At 42.8% G+C, this 15,168-nt stretch overlaps 1 protein-coding gene across 1 annotated transcript in view; it reads left to right on the top strand.

Annotated features, from left to right (window-relative positions):
* Positions 1-15,168, top strand: part of ntrk3b (neurotrophic tyrosine kinase, receptor, type 3b) — a 177,884-nt gene that overhangs the window by 100,718 nt on the left and 61,998 nt on the right. Inside the window, exons 8-11 of the mRNA XM_063012388.1 lie at positions 855-1,160; positions 1,285-1,299; positions 3,955-4,007; positions 4,141-4,243. Coding sequence (XP_062868458.1) covers positions 855-1,160; positions 1,285-1,299; positions 3,955-4,007; positions 4,141-4,243 — 477 coding nt within the window. The remainder of the gene's footprint in view (positions 1-854; positions 1,161-1,284; positions 1,300-3,954; positions 4,008-4,140; positions 4,244-15,168) is intronic.

Genomic DNA, 15,168 nt, shown 5'->3' with positions numbered 1-15,168 from the left:
AACATCGAATCAATCCAGGCGCGGGCCATCGACCGGCACTTATGATGAATTCCTATTTTGATGTCGGCTCACATGCTGCCCTAATCTGAAAAATGAGCTCTAACGGGCTGTTTGTGACCACGAGAATACTTCCCTACGTTTAATATCCACCTTTCTCTAAAGATCGATTTCAGATTGTTCAGACAGAGCTGCATATTTTTCACTTGAGAGGAATTTCTGTTATTAGTTAATTCTGCAGGACCTGACCGGTCCGTTTACTGGTGGTCAGAAAGCTGCAGAATTCACCATGTGCTGTCGTTTATGCAGCCACGTTTCTTACAGTTTGGGAGGGGGGGGGGGGTGCTGGAGCCTATCTCAGCTTTTCAATGGGTGCAAGGCACACAGTAACACCCTGGACGGGGCGCCAGTCCATCGCTGGGCAGGGACGCACATACACACACCCGTTCACCTTTAGGGCAATTCAGTGTCTCCAATTAACCTGACTGCATGTTTTTGGACTGTGGGAGGAAACCGGAGCTCCCGGAGGAAGGTTGTTTGTCTGATGAGAGCTGCTGTAACAAAGAAATTTCCTCCAAGGGACAATAAAGTATTAATCTAAAGCAGTGTGATCCTGATGCAGATGTTTGAGCTGAAAATAGGACAGTTTTTGCTCTCCTCCGAGTGTGTTCAGCTGCACTGTGCTGGACCGAACAAGCCGAATACTCAGAAAGAAGTTTTAGTTTTAGTCCTATAATTAGCCTGGTCTCTCCATTAGGACACACAGGGACGTTAAATTGGCTCTTTTTGTTATTAATAAAAGTATTTAATAAAATATTTAGTCCTGAGCATCTTCTCTCCCGCTCTTCCTCCATCAGTTCCTCCGGAGATCCTGCATCTGGAGGAGCCGGTCCGTCGTTACCACACCTGTATCATGTTCACCGTGCGCGGCTTCCCTCATCCCACGCTGCACTGGTACCACAAAGGCCGCGAGATCCAGAGCGCGTACATCCACGCCGAGATGGAAATCTACCAGGATTACCTGGAGGGTTGCCTGAACTTCGAGAATCCCACGCATTACGATAACGGAAACTACACCCTGGTGGCTACCAACCCGCTGGGCTCCGTCAGCAAAACCATCCTCGCTCATTTTCTGGAGGCTCCGCCGTTTATAGACGAGGACGGTAAGAAATGAATTAGATTTTTGTCTTCTGTTTTTATTTTTTTTAATAATATTCCAGAGGGTTTCCTGCTGTTATTTAATTTTGGATTTATTTCTCTCTCTTTTCTTGTGTTCTGTGCTAACAGGAATCCCGGAGTATGGTGAGTGTTTCTCTGACACTAAGCTGAGATTAATGTACTCACTGTGTGAAAAGGCTTTGGGCTTCAGATCCCTTTAATATGATATAATGATGATTAATTAAAAGCCACTCGTCTGATTATTCATGTCTCTGTAGCTTATTTGTACTGTACAGGTTTGTCATATTTTGGGCAAAAAACACTGTTGAGCTTTTAAGCCCACAAGCTTGAATCTCAGCAGTGCTACCGACCTAGCTGGGCATCCAACAGACACGATTAGCTGTGTCTGAGCGGAGCTGGGTCAGATTAGGGTTTCTCCTCGCTGCTGCTGTGATATTCAATCTTTGTTTATATGTACATCGCTTGTAGGGACGATTTCATGAAATATAAAAATGATATTCGGTTTGCACAGCAGTCCTTTATGTCTGCCCACCACTGCTGAAGCTTCAGACTCTCAGGGCGCATTCACAATTCACATGAGAAGCGTTCACTGCAAGCCTTAGTGCAAACTGCTGCTTTGTTCAGCATTTGGCTTGAACGGTGCGGTAAAACGTCATCAAAGTGTGAATATGAGACGAATCTGTCTATCATGTGTGTGGAGTAACCATCAGATCTAGTCTGAAAGCTCCACATGTATCTGTGTTTATCTGGATTTTCCTCCCTGTTTCACTTTTAAACTTGTGTTACAGCTCCAGCTTCTGAGAAACTGTGAGAATCAGATTCAGCTTCTCCCAGAGTCTAAACTCTTATCAATAAAAAAAGCTTAACGTTGTTTAATGTAGTAAAAGAAGGAGACAGGAGCACTAAACTTCTCTTCATTATTATACTGCTCATAAGTTCCTCCACTAATCAAATTCCTCACTCACTGTTTTAGGACAGTAAGTCACGTTAAGTTTTGTTCATGCGGCCTGAGTCGCTTTTACCGACTGATATGAAACAGTTCATCTCATTAGAGGAGCGAAAAAGCGGTTTTGCCATCTCTCATGTGAATGCAACCCCAGTTGTTTTGTGATTCATATTTTTTATGTTTGATTTTAGCTTTGGTTTGTTTACTTTGTGAATAAATGACTAAATAACATTTTCAGTCCGGTCACAGTCTGTACTATACACAGCCTCACTATAAAGCTTACTTCAGGATCATTTGTATGAAGTATGTAGATTATTCGTACTAAACTGCTCTTCGGTGTGAGTGGCTGAATAAATATGACACCATATGTGAGTGGTGACACCCTGTGATGGATGTAAGTGCTTTACTGACACGCAGAAGCATTTACTGAATACTTCTATAAATAAAAGTAGTTTTGTTCTAATTCTAATTATCCCTGAGCCCGGAGCAGAGAGGCCTGCGCTTTTCTGTATGAGCTGCACTGTAAGTGATATCACTGTAACCCACGGTGCCTGTTTCATTATTACCCAATTAATCGGCTTGAAATTACCCTTTGATCTTGAGCGCCAAACTCGCCAGACTACAAAACGCACCGTTCTCGAGCCAAGGAGTCTGGAGCCAGTCTGTATCGTATCATACCTCCAGTACTTCATAAATCAGCTCCTTTTATTATTCTCAGCAGCCTCCTGTGACTTTTTTATCTGTTAAAGTCCTTAAACAAATCATTCATCTTAATCCCACCAGTGCTGATATTATGTCCAAATATAATCACGTCAGATCTGAATCTTCCTGATAATCCTTCAGTAACACTTAACATGAAGCGCCCACCACCACACTGACATAAACGTGTCATAAACATGTCATGCAGGATGTTGTATGTCACGACTGACCGTTCCAGTTAAAGTCAGGTATTATAACAGCGCTGTGGCATTAGAACTGGTTTGGCCACTTGTGACTGGTGGCGCAGTAGTCTTTAACGCTAGCACACCATTCTGTTTGAATTACAGTGGTCCTACCAACCAGCAGGGTGTCTACACAGACTTGATTATAGAATATAGGCTCTGTAGTGTCCCTGCCTTTCACCCACTGTTTCCCAGTAGAACAGTGTCTGCGACGACCCTGACCAGTGGAAATCCCCAAGTTCGGAACTCAGCACTGCTACCGGTCGGCTGGGCATAACCAGCAATGCCGGCAGCAGACAAAATTGGCCATTAAGGCTGTCGGGTGGGAAAAGACCGGATCGGAAAAGTGGGTGGGGTCCCGAAGGAGGCCGGAGGAGCCCGGAGATCAGGACGTGGCTTTCCACATGCGAATTCTGGCTTAACATGCAAATACTTAAAAATTGTGGCCGGATAAGAAGGGTAAGGGCTGTGCACGCGTCGGAGGGGTGTGGGGCAAGCACCCATCCTGCAGCGGAAGCCGAATTGAATACGCTACACTGGGAGAAAAGAGAAAAACATAAATAGTATAGCAGGTAAGGTGGTAGCTTAAGGTACTAGATTATTAAAAAGAAGGTTGCTGGTTCAAGCCCCATTGTGTCATATGATTTGTTTTGGATAAATGCTAAATGCTGTACATGTAAAACAATAAATATCACATTGTAAAATAGTAAAGCTTAAATGCTAAATGACCTGCTTTCAGTCCCAGCCTGACCACACCCGTTAAGACACAGATGGACGCACAAACACAAGTCCTTTTTTTTACCATATTATAGTGATTATTCCCTCTCATGCTTTTATTTGGAAGTGTGTTATGGTGCTGTAATCTCCTAACATCTTCTCTCTTCTCACCAGGAGAGCCGACATCCGGGAGCGAAGCGAACAGGCCGGACGAGGACTCGTTCGGGGTGAGACTCGTCTTTTACATTTATTTACACGTCGTGAACGTGCGGTGAATTTCTATCATCGTTTTCACACTCATGATTTTTGTTATATTCAGCTCAGTGTTAATGCGCCGGTGCTGCACCTCTTTTATTTCAGATGTCTATCGCCGTGGGCCTGGCCGCATTCGGCTGCGTCTTCCTCATCGTCATGTTCGTTCTCATCAACAAGTACGGCAGACGCAACAAGTTCGGGATGAAAGGTAAGAGCGGCCTGGTTTATTTTAATTACGCCGTGCTGCGGCGGCTCGGCGCGCCGCTTTTAAAGCTGTTGACATTTATTCCTGCGTTACTGCACCAACTCGACTGTGAAGACGGTCCGATAGGTGAGGAAAATTCATGGGAGCTGTCGTAATGAAAAAGCAGCAACATTTTCCTCTTTAGTTCAGTATTTATGGCAGGTACGTAGGTGTAGGTGATATTTCATACAGTTTAAAAAGACTTTAAAAAGGGAACTGGTGGGCAGCTGTTTATGGTGCAGCTAAACGCTCCCGTTTTATTATGTTTATGATGTAACTCTATAGGGCGGCTCGGTGGGTAGCACCAGGTGGAACAGTCCAGGTCCTTTCTGTGTGGAATTTGCATGTTCTCTTTACACGTGTCTGTGTGGGTTTCCTCTGGGGGTTCCGGTTTCCTCCCACAGTGCAAATATGTGCAGTCAAGTTACCTGGAGCTACTAAAAGTTCCTGGGTGTGTGTGTTACACTTTCTGCATTTATCAGATGCTTTTATTCAAAGCGACTTACAGTTACGGGCCTTACTCAGGGGCCCAACAGTGGCACCATGGCAGTGGCAGGGCTTGAACCAGGAAACTTCTGATTACCAGTCCAGTAGCTTAACCACAAAGCTACCACCAACTCACCATAGAGCGGTGGTAAAACAGACAGTGAATGAATGTACCATAGTGCTGCTGAATTCTTAATTCTGATTGGTTGGATGGCTCTAGAAATTTGTTCCAGTTACAATCTAGTATACTGGGCAGATGTAGCCTAGTGGTTAAGGTACTGGACTAGTAATCAAAAGGTGGCTGGTTCAAGCCCGACAACTGCCAGGTTGTCACTGTTGGGCCCTTAAGCAAGGCCCTTAACCCTCAGTTGTTTAGACTTTATGCTGTCACAGTACTGTAAGTCGCTTTGGGAAAATAGTGTCTTGTAAATGTGGTATTTATTTTAATTTCTATATAATATCGTGTACAGAGACTTTGCTAGTGAATGAAACAGCACGGCTTTATGAACCTGGATGCCAGTGCAGTATTTACAGAGCAGATTTTTATGAATTTTATCAGCCAGAACAATTCTATTCCCTCCTGATGCTGATAATAACATGCCACACTAGTTTATTTTCTTTTGAAATATTTCAGCCTGTCTCAGGTTTTATTGTTGCTGAGTGGATTGTGTGTGTAAGGACATGGTTCATGATTTAATTACCCGATTTTACAATCATTTTTCATTCTATTTGTTTTTTATTTCATTTCTTTTATATAAACTAGCCCACAGTGCGTAGTGAAGTTTACACAGAGTAAACACACACGGAGACGAATCTCTGCTGAAGCTGTACCTCTGTAGTTCAGCCTAAAGCACTTGTTTGCTAACCAGTAATGTCCAAATATCCTGAAGTTTACTTAATTACATTACAAACTCCTTCCACTACTACTTTATACCCCAATCATACATTTGTCTTTGTTCATTTAAAATAAAGTTTTAAAGACAAAGATTTAGTAACAATACCACACCAATTTGTGCTCCGCTACACATAACAGTGGACTTAATTTTAAGGGAGTTTTTCCTTGCCACTGTCGCCCTCGGCTTGCTCAACAGGAGTTTTTGGTCTGTCGGCCCTGGATTCTGTAGAGTTTCTTTGAGACTATGTCTAATGTAAAAAGCCCTACACAAATAAATTTGACTTGACTTGATTCACGGGACGCCACATCACCTCTGGGGCAGTTTGCTCTCCCAGAGTGGTTCCCTTGTGACGCCTAACGTGCCATGATACCAGGGCGAGTTCCCAGGAATGAACAGAATCAGAGTAAAGCAAGTGTGAAAAGACAGGGAGTGAACGATATATATATGAAAACTTCCACCTGAACTGACTGAACAGGAGAAATTGACAGACCGCACATAACTGAAGCTCCATGCCTCATTTGCCGGCCAAACTAGACAGTGCAGAGAGATTGAAGGCACCTGAGAGAGGTTAACAGATCATCATGCTGCATTTGCATTTTCAGCATTTAGTGGATGCTTTTATCCAAAGCAACATACAGTACTGTGATAGTTTACTGTCTAAGCAATTGAGGGTTAGGAGCTTTGCAGAGGTGGGGCTTGAACCAGCGACCTTTTGATCACCAGTCCAGTACCTTAACCACTAGCCTACAATTGCCTACAACTGCTGCGCCTCTGTGCCCCGACTGCCAGCCAAACTAGGCTGCACAGAAGGACATGACTCCTGTGTGGTGTGTGTGTTATGATGTTGTGTGTGTGTGTGTGTGTGTGTGTTATGATGTTGTGTGTGTGTGTGTGTTATGATGTTGTGTGTGTGTTATGATGTTGTGTGTGTGTGTGTTATGATGTGGTGTGTTATGATGTTATGTGTGTGTGTGTGTGTGTGTGTGTGTCATGATGTGTGTGTGTTATGATGTGGTGTGTGTGTGTGTGTGTTATGATGTTGTGTGTGTGTGTGTGTGTTATGATGTGGTGTGTGTTATGATGTTATGTGTGTGTGTGTGTGTGTGTGTTATGATGTTGTGTGTGTGTGTGTGTGTTATGATGTTGTGTGTGTGTGTGTGTGTTATGATGTGGTGTGTGTGTGTGTTATGATGTTGTGTGTGTGTTTTGATGTGGTGTGTGTTATGATGTTATGTGTGTGTGTGTGTGTGTGTGTTATGATGTTGTTTGTGTGTTATGATGTGGTGTGTGTTATGATGTTGTGTGTGTGTTATGATGTTGTGTGTGTGTTATGATGTGGTGTGTGTTATGATGTTGTGTGTGTGTTATGATGTGGTGTGTGTTATGATGTTATGTGTGTGTGTGTGTGTGTGTTACGACGTGTGTGTGTGTGTGTGTTATGATGTTGTGTGTGTGTTATGATGTGGTGTGTGTTATGATGTTATGTGTGTGTGTGTGTGTGTTATGATGTTGTGTGTGTGTGTGTATTATGATGTTGTGTGTGTGTTATGATGTTATGTGTGTGTGTTATGATGTTGTGTGTGTGTTATGATGTTGTGTGTGTGTGTGTGTTATGATGTTGTGTGTGTGTGTTATGATGTGTGTGTGTGTGTGTGTGTTATGATGTTGTGTGTGTGTTATGATGTGTGTGTGTGTGTGTTATGATGTTGTGTGTGTGTTATGATGTGTGTGTGTGTGTGTTATGATGTTGTGTGTGTTATGATGTTATGATGTGTGTGTGTGTGTGTTATGATGTTGTGTGTGTGTTATGATGTTGTGTGTGTGTGTGTGTTATGATGTTGTGTGTGTTATGATGTTATGTGTGTGTGTGTGTGTTATGATGTTGTGTGTGTGTGTGTGTGTGTGTGTTATGATGTTGTGTGTGTGTGTTATGATGTGTGTGTGTGTGTGTTATGATGTGTGTGTGTTATGATGTTATGTGTGTGTGTGTGTGTGTGTGTTATGATGTTGTGTGTGTGTTATGATGTTGTGTGTGTGTGTGTGTGTGTGTGTGTGTGTGTTATGATGTTGTGTGTGTGTGTGTGTTATGATGTGTGTGTGTGTGTGTGTTATGATGTGTGTGTGTTATGATGTTATGTGTGTGTGTGTGTTATGATGTTGTGTGTGTGTTATGATGTTGTGTGTGTGTGTGTGTGTTACAGTTTTATCAGCTTCACTTTCCTACGTTGATGTTTGTGTGGATTTGCTTCTCTGTGAAATTCGCCCGTGTTTGGACTCTGTATTTTATCAGCAGCCTGGCACGGCCGGCTTTGTTATGAGCGGCCACAGATGCCTCTGCATGCATGAGAGAGCAGTTGGCAATGCCCCACGTGTGCCCACTTTCTTTCAATTTACCTTGGAGGCCGTGGTAATGTTGTGGAGCGCTCCGACTGAAAGTAGCTCTCGTCCAGCAGCTCCTGGGTTCGGAGGTTGAAGTGAAGATTGGTTAGACTGATGTTAGATGGTAGGAAGGTTCAGAGGGACGAAGGGACAGGTCAGTTACTCCTGTTTTACTTTGTTTTGCTTTAGAGCACCACAGATTGCTGTTGGTTTGGTTTGGTTTGGTTTGGTTTGGTTTATCTCAGTGATTTGCTCATCAGTTGCTTAATAATCTCAAAAAAGCAGCAAATTATAAAAATAGTTGCAGATTTTTGCAGATGACATATCCTTCTTTTATTGATATTTGGGCAGGATGAGGCAGGGGGGTGGGGGTTGGGCGGGGTAAATAATTATTTACAATCCTAATTCATAAATGCCAGTACTTTTAAATAGTAAATATTTTCATTTATTTGTTCATTTATGCCATCATTTCCTCATTATTTCCTTTCTTCCATCCTTCCTTCATTCCTTCTTTCCTTCCTACCTTTCTTCTTTACTTTCTTCCTTCCTTCAGGATATAAGAAAGAATGGAAGGAAGGAAGGAGGTCAAGAAGAAAAGTAGGAAGGAAGGAACCTAATGATTTCCAGGTTAAATAATTTTCTATAATTATTTTAAAACAGCTTGTGAATTTTTCTTCCTTCCATCTTTCCTTTCTTTCTTTCTTCCTTTGTTTTTTCCTTCCTTCCTTTTTTCTTTCTTTTCCTTCCATCTATCTGTCTTTCCTTCCTTCTTTCCTTCCTTCCATTCTTTTTTCTTCCTTGCTTCCTTCTGTCCATCCTTCTTAGTTTCCTTCCCTCCTTCTTTCCTCTTTTCCTCCTTCTTTTCCTTCTTCCTTCTTTCCTTTCATCCATCCTTTTGTTCTTCTATCCTTCCTTCTTTCCTTTCTTTGCTTTTGTCTGTTCGTTTTTCCTTCCTTCCTTTGTTCAGCAGGCACAAGTTTCTTCACAGGTAGGAACTACTGACTGGGTTTTATTGTTAGAAACATCCTGAGCAAACTAATTGGCCAAAGAAAGAACGACATTAACTCTAAATAGACCAGAGCACAGTATCGAACCCAGCTTCCTAGAACTGTGTGGCACCACAGGGGTGACCTCTTTTTAATAATTTACTAGTTCTGTGACCTTTCAAAGTGTATTAGTGTTACTATAGTTTATAAAATAATAATATAGAATCCTTTACATTCCCAGTACACAGTAGATTTCTCCACTATCTGATGGTTTTGACGCTGGTTTCAGCTCGTTCAGAAGAACTGCACTAAATATAATCATTATTTTGATTTGCTTTTGCGTCACACCAATCAGATCTTTCAGTTTTACGTCATGACGCTTTTCCTTTCGTCCTGATGTACGAGAGTTTGAGCTCCAGCTCTGTGTTTAAAGTGAAACGCCTCATCACGCCACTTCAGCGTGATCGACAAGTTTGAAGAGCCGTAAAAAAAGCAGCTTAAAGCCTGTGACGTTAATGTAGGGCCTTTTTCAGCCCCTCGCTCCTTTAATAGAGCACTTGTCCTGTTTTTCTGCTCGCATCAGCTGGAGGTCTTAGTCAGTCATTACCCAGGGCTGTATGAGACCTATTTGTGGCACGCCTCAGGGGCCGGGGGGCTCTGTTTTTTTGGCTTCTGGGGTTTGATCGCAGCCTTTTCCTGGGTAGCTGAGGAAATCACAACATGGAACCGGGTTGTACTGAGATGTTTTGTTCCTGTCGTGACCTCCGGATCGCATTAAAGTGGCTGCAGGATCCACGTACGATTGATTTCCCAGCTCAGGTTTAGCTGCTGTGCTTTTAATCCCCTGTTGTTGTTTTAAAGTTCCTGTGTGTGAAGCGGGTGTTCGATTTACTGACGTGATCATAGAAATTAAGCCGTTTATGTTTATCGCGCTGACGTTAATGTAATCCTAATCCTACATTTATTATATTTTAGCAAAATATTAAATTAAAAAATGTTCCTGTTGCCTCAAATGTAATTAATACACCAACATTAGTTTTTTTTTGTTTTTTACTGGAGCTATGAGGCTGATCGTCTTTCCTTCCCAAAATCGTTTTCTGTGACCTCTTTTACATAAATGTTTTAATAAAATTGCAGTGATAGTCCATTACATTTATTATTATTTAGTCCACATCTCTGGTCACTCTCTGTGTCTCACGGGGCTTAAATTTTAACCTAAAGGTGGACGACTTTTTTTTTTGTGTCTTAAGTTTTATTAAGACACAAAAACCTCACTCATTTTAAAAAGCACGTCAGGATAAAAAAGTGTCTGATTTGAGAAAAATAGCGTTTCTGTAGCTGGTCTAGTGGCATAACTAGGAGCTCATGGGCCCCAGTGCAAAAAAAGGTAGAGTTCACTTTAACTGTTTAGTCAGGACTTCAATGAGCGTTAGCCTAGCTCCAGCACCCGAACTACCTATTGGGTTCAATGCTGGGGCCATACGGCGAGTCTCATACACAAAACTAAGTAACTGCAGAACGTCCGAACACACATGTATAAACTGGTTGCTGCACTCTGATTGGCTAAGCTGAATGTCACTCACATATCGCCGCTACAATATTGTAATATAATAATAACGACCTGGCGAGTGCGGTGGGGAGTTGAGTTCATGTCATGGAGGCCCAAACCCCCCCCGGTAGTTACGCCCCTGAGCCGGTCCACCTACCGCTGAGATCAGCACGGGCTGGGGAGTGGAGGTTTCATGGTTTCAGGATCATGAGTGTCTGCTTTTCTATTTATGGCTGACAGAGGGGTCATATAGGCACATATGATTGACGTGTTAGTTCCTCTTAACTAAGTCACATGCACCTTGTTGAGCTTTCATCCGCTACAGGTGGACGTGTTTCTATTTATCACGGTTTCTTCCTCACAGAGCTGCCGGCTCCTCTGTTAGCAGCCTGCTTTTCTCTGAAACTGTAATGCCACTGTAATGGTTTTCTGTCGGCACGGTTGCTGGTGATCTTTATATGAAGCATCCTGCATATTACATTTATTATTAATTATTGCAGGTGTGGGGCAACGACCTGCCTCATTACAAGATTGCTAATTGCAATTAAGATGAGTCTGGCGTAAAAAGTACTATAGTTATGCAGAAAATAATCTAATTTCGGGGTTAGCACAGTGCAGCAGTGGGAAGAACTGTCGCCTTACAACAAGAAGGGTCTGGGTTTGGTTCCCGGCTGGGCAGCCAAGGTCCTTTTTGCGTGGAGTTTGCATGTTCTCCATGTGTTCAAGAGGCACTGGGCTTCTGACATAGTCAATCATGTCTGAAGTTTACTTTATTTTGTACCTGCCAATCACCTGCTAAGCTTCGAACCCGGTTCTCATTGTTGGAGGGCTAGTGCGACTCGAACGAACTACAGAGTTAGAAGACTGGACTCTGAGGGTTAAAAGCCACGAGATAATAGTGCTGTTTCTGCTTCTTATTAATATTTGTTCATCTTTTCTCTTTGCTAATAAGAAGGTTTCAGAGGTTCCGCACTAAACATCCTGTTAGCAAAGGCCAGAGCGAGTCCAGAGCGAGTCCAGAGCGAGCATAAAGCTAAAAAACACAAACTCAGCCAGGACGCAGAGCCTAATTAGCTTAATGCACAAACCACCCCCCGCTATTTTACACTGATTTCCTCCTAAAAGACACGTTTTACTGGAGTGGGTCTTTATAATTCATGTTAGCATTAGCAGGGTTGGATATTATTATTATTTTTTTCTTTTACGGAGCCTCGAGCTGGATCTTACAGGCCTGCTGCTGCGCCATTGTTCTGATTGAATTAGAATCTCGTCCTTTTGTCCTGATCCTGCTCTGTAATTTCATTTATCGTTGCTCGATCATCGCATGATTTTGTACTTGCGGTCAGAAAGAATCGTGGGAGTTTCCTACCGAGCCAGCAAAAATGTAGGAAGCAGAGCAGAAGAAGAATCCAGCTGTGGCTCTGTCTGTGGAATTCCACAGACGTGGGAATGTGCAGCATTGTTATGCTAACGTTAGTGAGTAGAGGACGGCTCGAGGTTGTGACCCGTCGTGCCTGTTATTTTCTCTCTGTTCTGGATTTGTGCTGGTCTGTATTACAGGGATGGAGTCCGGGCAGCGCTGCAATGTGAAATTACATCCTGGATTTTACAGCTCGGAATTGAGCAGGACTAGAAACAATAAATCCTGGATTCTATACAGTATGAGTGTTTATTTTTGTACCTCTATGATGTCCAAGACACACGTTTCAGGATATGAGTTATTACCACGATATCATTTATTTATTTATTAATTTTTTTAATATATATTTCATGCGTTTTTCTCCAGTCAATTTGTCTTCCGCTGCTGGGGGATCCCTGATTTTTTGCAGTTGAGGTGGGTATATTGCTGCTCACGCCTCCTCCGACCTGCGCCCAGCCCTTAACGGAACCCTTTTCCACCCATTCACTCTGCACAGGCGCCTCTATCCACCAATCAGGGTCCTTACACAGTATTTGAAGACCCAGTCCACATATTCTGGGCATCCTTCCCTACAGGCACTGCCAATTATGCCTGCACTGCTAGATGGCGCCCAGCTGACCGGTGACAATGCCGAGTTTCAAACCGAGGAGTTCAGAATCTCGGCGCTGGTGTGCTAGCGGAATATCCTGCTGCGCCACCCGGGCGCCACAGTAGTATTTATTACTACAATTAAGACAATATCCTCTCACTGGCCACATTATTATCATTATTATTATCAGGCGTTTTAAAGTGCCACATTTCACCAACCACTTGACGGAGAGGCTCAGCATCGGCTCGGCCGGACTCGCAGGCTGCTCACGGACGCAGGCCTCACCGCGGAAGCTAACCGTACATTTCATCAAAGACGCGGAAATAAACAGAATAAAGGAATAAAGCAGCTCTGCGTTCACCACGTCACCGTCGCTCAGACGAGCAGATAAATACTGTGTTTTTCCTTTGCGGAAGTCTGAGGATTGTACCTCTCCATTTTTCAATTTTGAAAAGATAAGTGCCTCACTTTGCTGCAGGTGGATAAAAGACTGAGCCTCTTCTCTCTCGAATTCTCAGCTTTTTTTATGTGGATACTGCAGTGAGCTCACGTTCACGCCACAGTTATTATACATCTAACATGAATAAAGGAAGTTGGGACAGCATGGAAAAAGCTAATAAAATAATGCCGTGTTTTTGGATTCTCCCTTTTTACAGGGAGGATGAAGCCAAAATGTCATGTTTTGTCTGGTTAACCATTCCTGCATTTCAGAAAAAGTAGGGACGGTAAAGCATTTACGACTTTGTAATGTCGCCGTTCCTTCACACAGCCCTTAAAGGACATTTTGGAACTGATGATACCAGGAGATGAAATGTTTCAGCCTTTCTAAACGTCTGTGTAAGTTGATCGAGCCTCGTGTCCTCATGTTCGAGGTTTATCCGTCTCACAGCTCACATTAAGTGGACACTTTCTGAAAGAAATATCATGGCCGCAATCAAAACAAACCATCAATCGATGAGTATAACGTCATTTGATGTCCAATAATAGCTTAACTCTGGCCTCAGAAAACCTGTCCATTAAATCTTCAGCCGCTTTGAGGCTTTGTTTTTTTCACCGCTCTCAGATGTGTCTTTGCTACAGATCACAAGCCGGTTCGATCGATGAAGCTTTTAATGGTTTATTCAGGCTCGTCTGCTGAACCTGTGCTTACAGTCAGGCAAAGTGTCTCTGTAAAAATGTGCAATTGAATTAGTCCCAGTCGCTCAAATAAACAAGCACAGAAGATTAGATTGTATTTTTATTCCCAGCAGCCCGGATTTCTTGTACTGTATGTACTGTATACTATTACACATACTTACATACTATATACTGCACCATTGTAAACTGTACTGTGTACTATATATTGTGTACTTCATACTGCAGTATGTGGTATATAGTGGCACAGTGTGCTAAACATTATACAGTAGTATGCATTATATAACAGTGCAGTATGAACAGTACTATGCAGTATATAACAGTACGATATGTAGTATACAGTATGTAGTATGTAGTATACAGTATACCGTATAGTGGTGCATTATGAATAGTAATATGCATTACATAACAGTAAAGTGTGTAGTATGCAGTAAGTAGTGATACAGTATGAACGGTAGTATGCATTATATGTATACAGTGTATCACAAAAGTGAGTACACCCCTCACATTTCTGCAGATATTTAAGTATATCTTTTCATGGGACAACACTGACAAAATGACACTTTGACACAATGAAAAGTAGTCTGTGTGCAGCTTATATAACAGTGTAAATTTATTCTTCCCTCAAAATAACTCAATATACAGCCATTAATGTCTAAACCACCGGCAACAAAAGTGAGTACACCCCTAAGAGACTACACCCCTAAATGTCCAAATTGAGCACTGCTTGTCATTTTCCCTCCAAAATTTCATGTGACTCGTAAGTGTTACTAGGTCTCAGGTGTGCATAGGGAGCAGGTGTGTTCAATTTAGTAGTACAGCTCTCACACTCTCTCATACTGGTCACTGAAAGTTCCAACATGGCACCTCATGGCAAAGAACTCTCTGAGGATCTTAAAAGACGAATTGTTGCGCTACATGAAGATGGCCAAGGCTACAAGAAGATTGCCAACACCCTGAAACTGAGCTGCAGCACAGTGGCCAAGATCATCCAGCGTTTTAAAAGAGCAGGGTCCACTCAGAACAGACCTCGCGTTGGTCGTCCAAAGAAGCTGAGTGCACGTGCTCAGCGTCACATCCAACTGCTGTCTTTGAAAGATAGGCGCAGGAGTGCTGTCAGCATTGCTGCAGAGATTGAAAAGGTGGGGGGTCAGCCTGTCAGTGCTCAGACCATACGCCGCACACTACATCAAATTGGTCTGCATGGCTGTCACCCCAGAAGGAAGCCTCTTCTGAAGTCTCTACACAAGAAAGCCCGCAAACAGTTTGCTGAAGACATGTCAACAAAGGACATGGATTACTGGAACCATGTCCTATGGTCTGATGAGACCAAGATTAATTTGTTTGGTTCAGATGGTCTCAAGCATGTGTGGCGGCAATCAGGTGAGGAGTACAAAAATAAGTGTGTCATGCCTACAGTCAAGCATAGTGGTGGGAATGCCATGGTCTG

Source organism: Trichomycterus rosablanca, chromosome 17 (genome assembly GCF_030014385.1).
Source record: "Trichomycterus rosablanca isolate fTriRos1 chromosome 17, fTriRos1.hap1, whole genome shotgun sequence".
NCBI classification, from domain to species: domain Eukaryota; kingdom Metazoa; phylum Chordata; class Actinopteri; order Siluriformes; family Trichomycteridae; genus Trichomycterus; species Trichomycterus rosablanca.
Note: the sequence above shows the minus strand (reverse complement) of the source record. Positions and strands in the feature narration are given on the sequence as shown.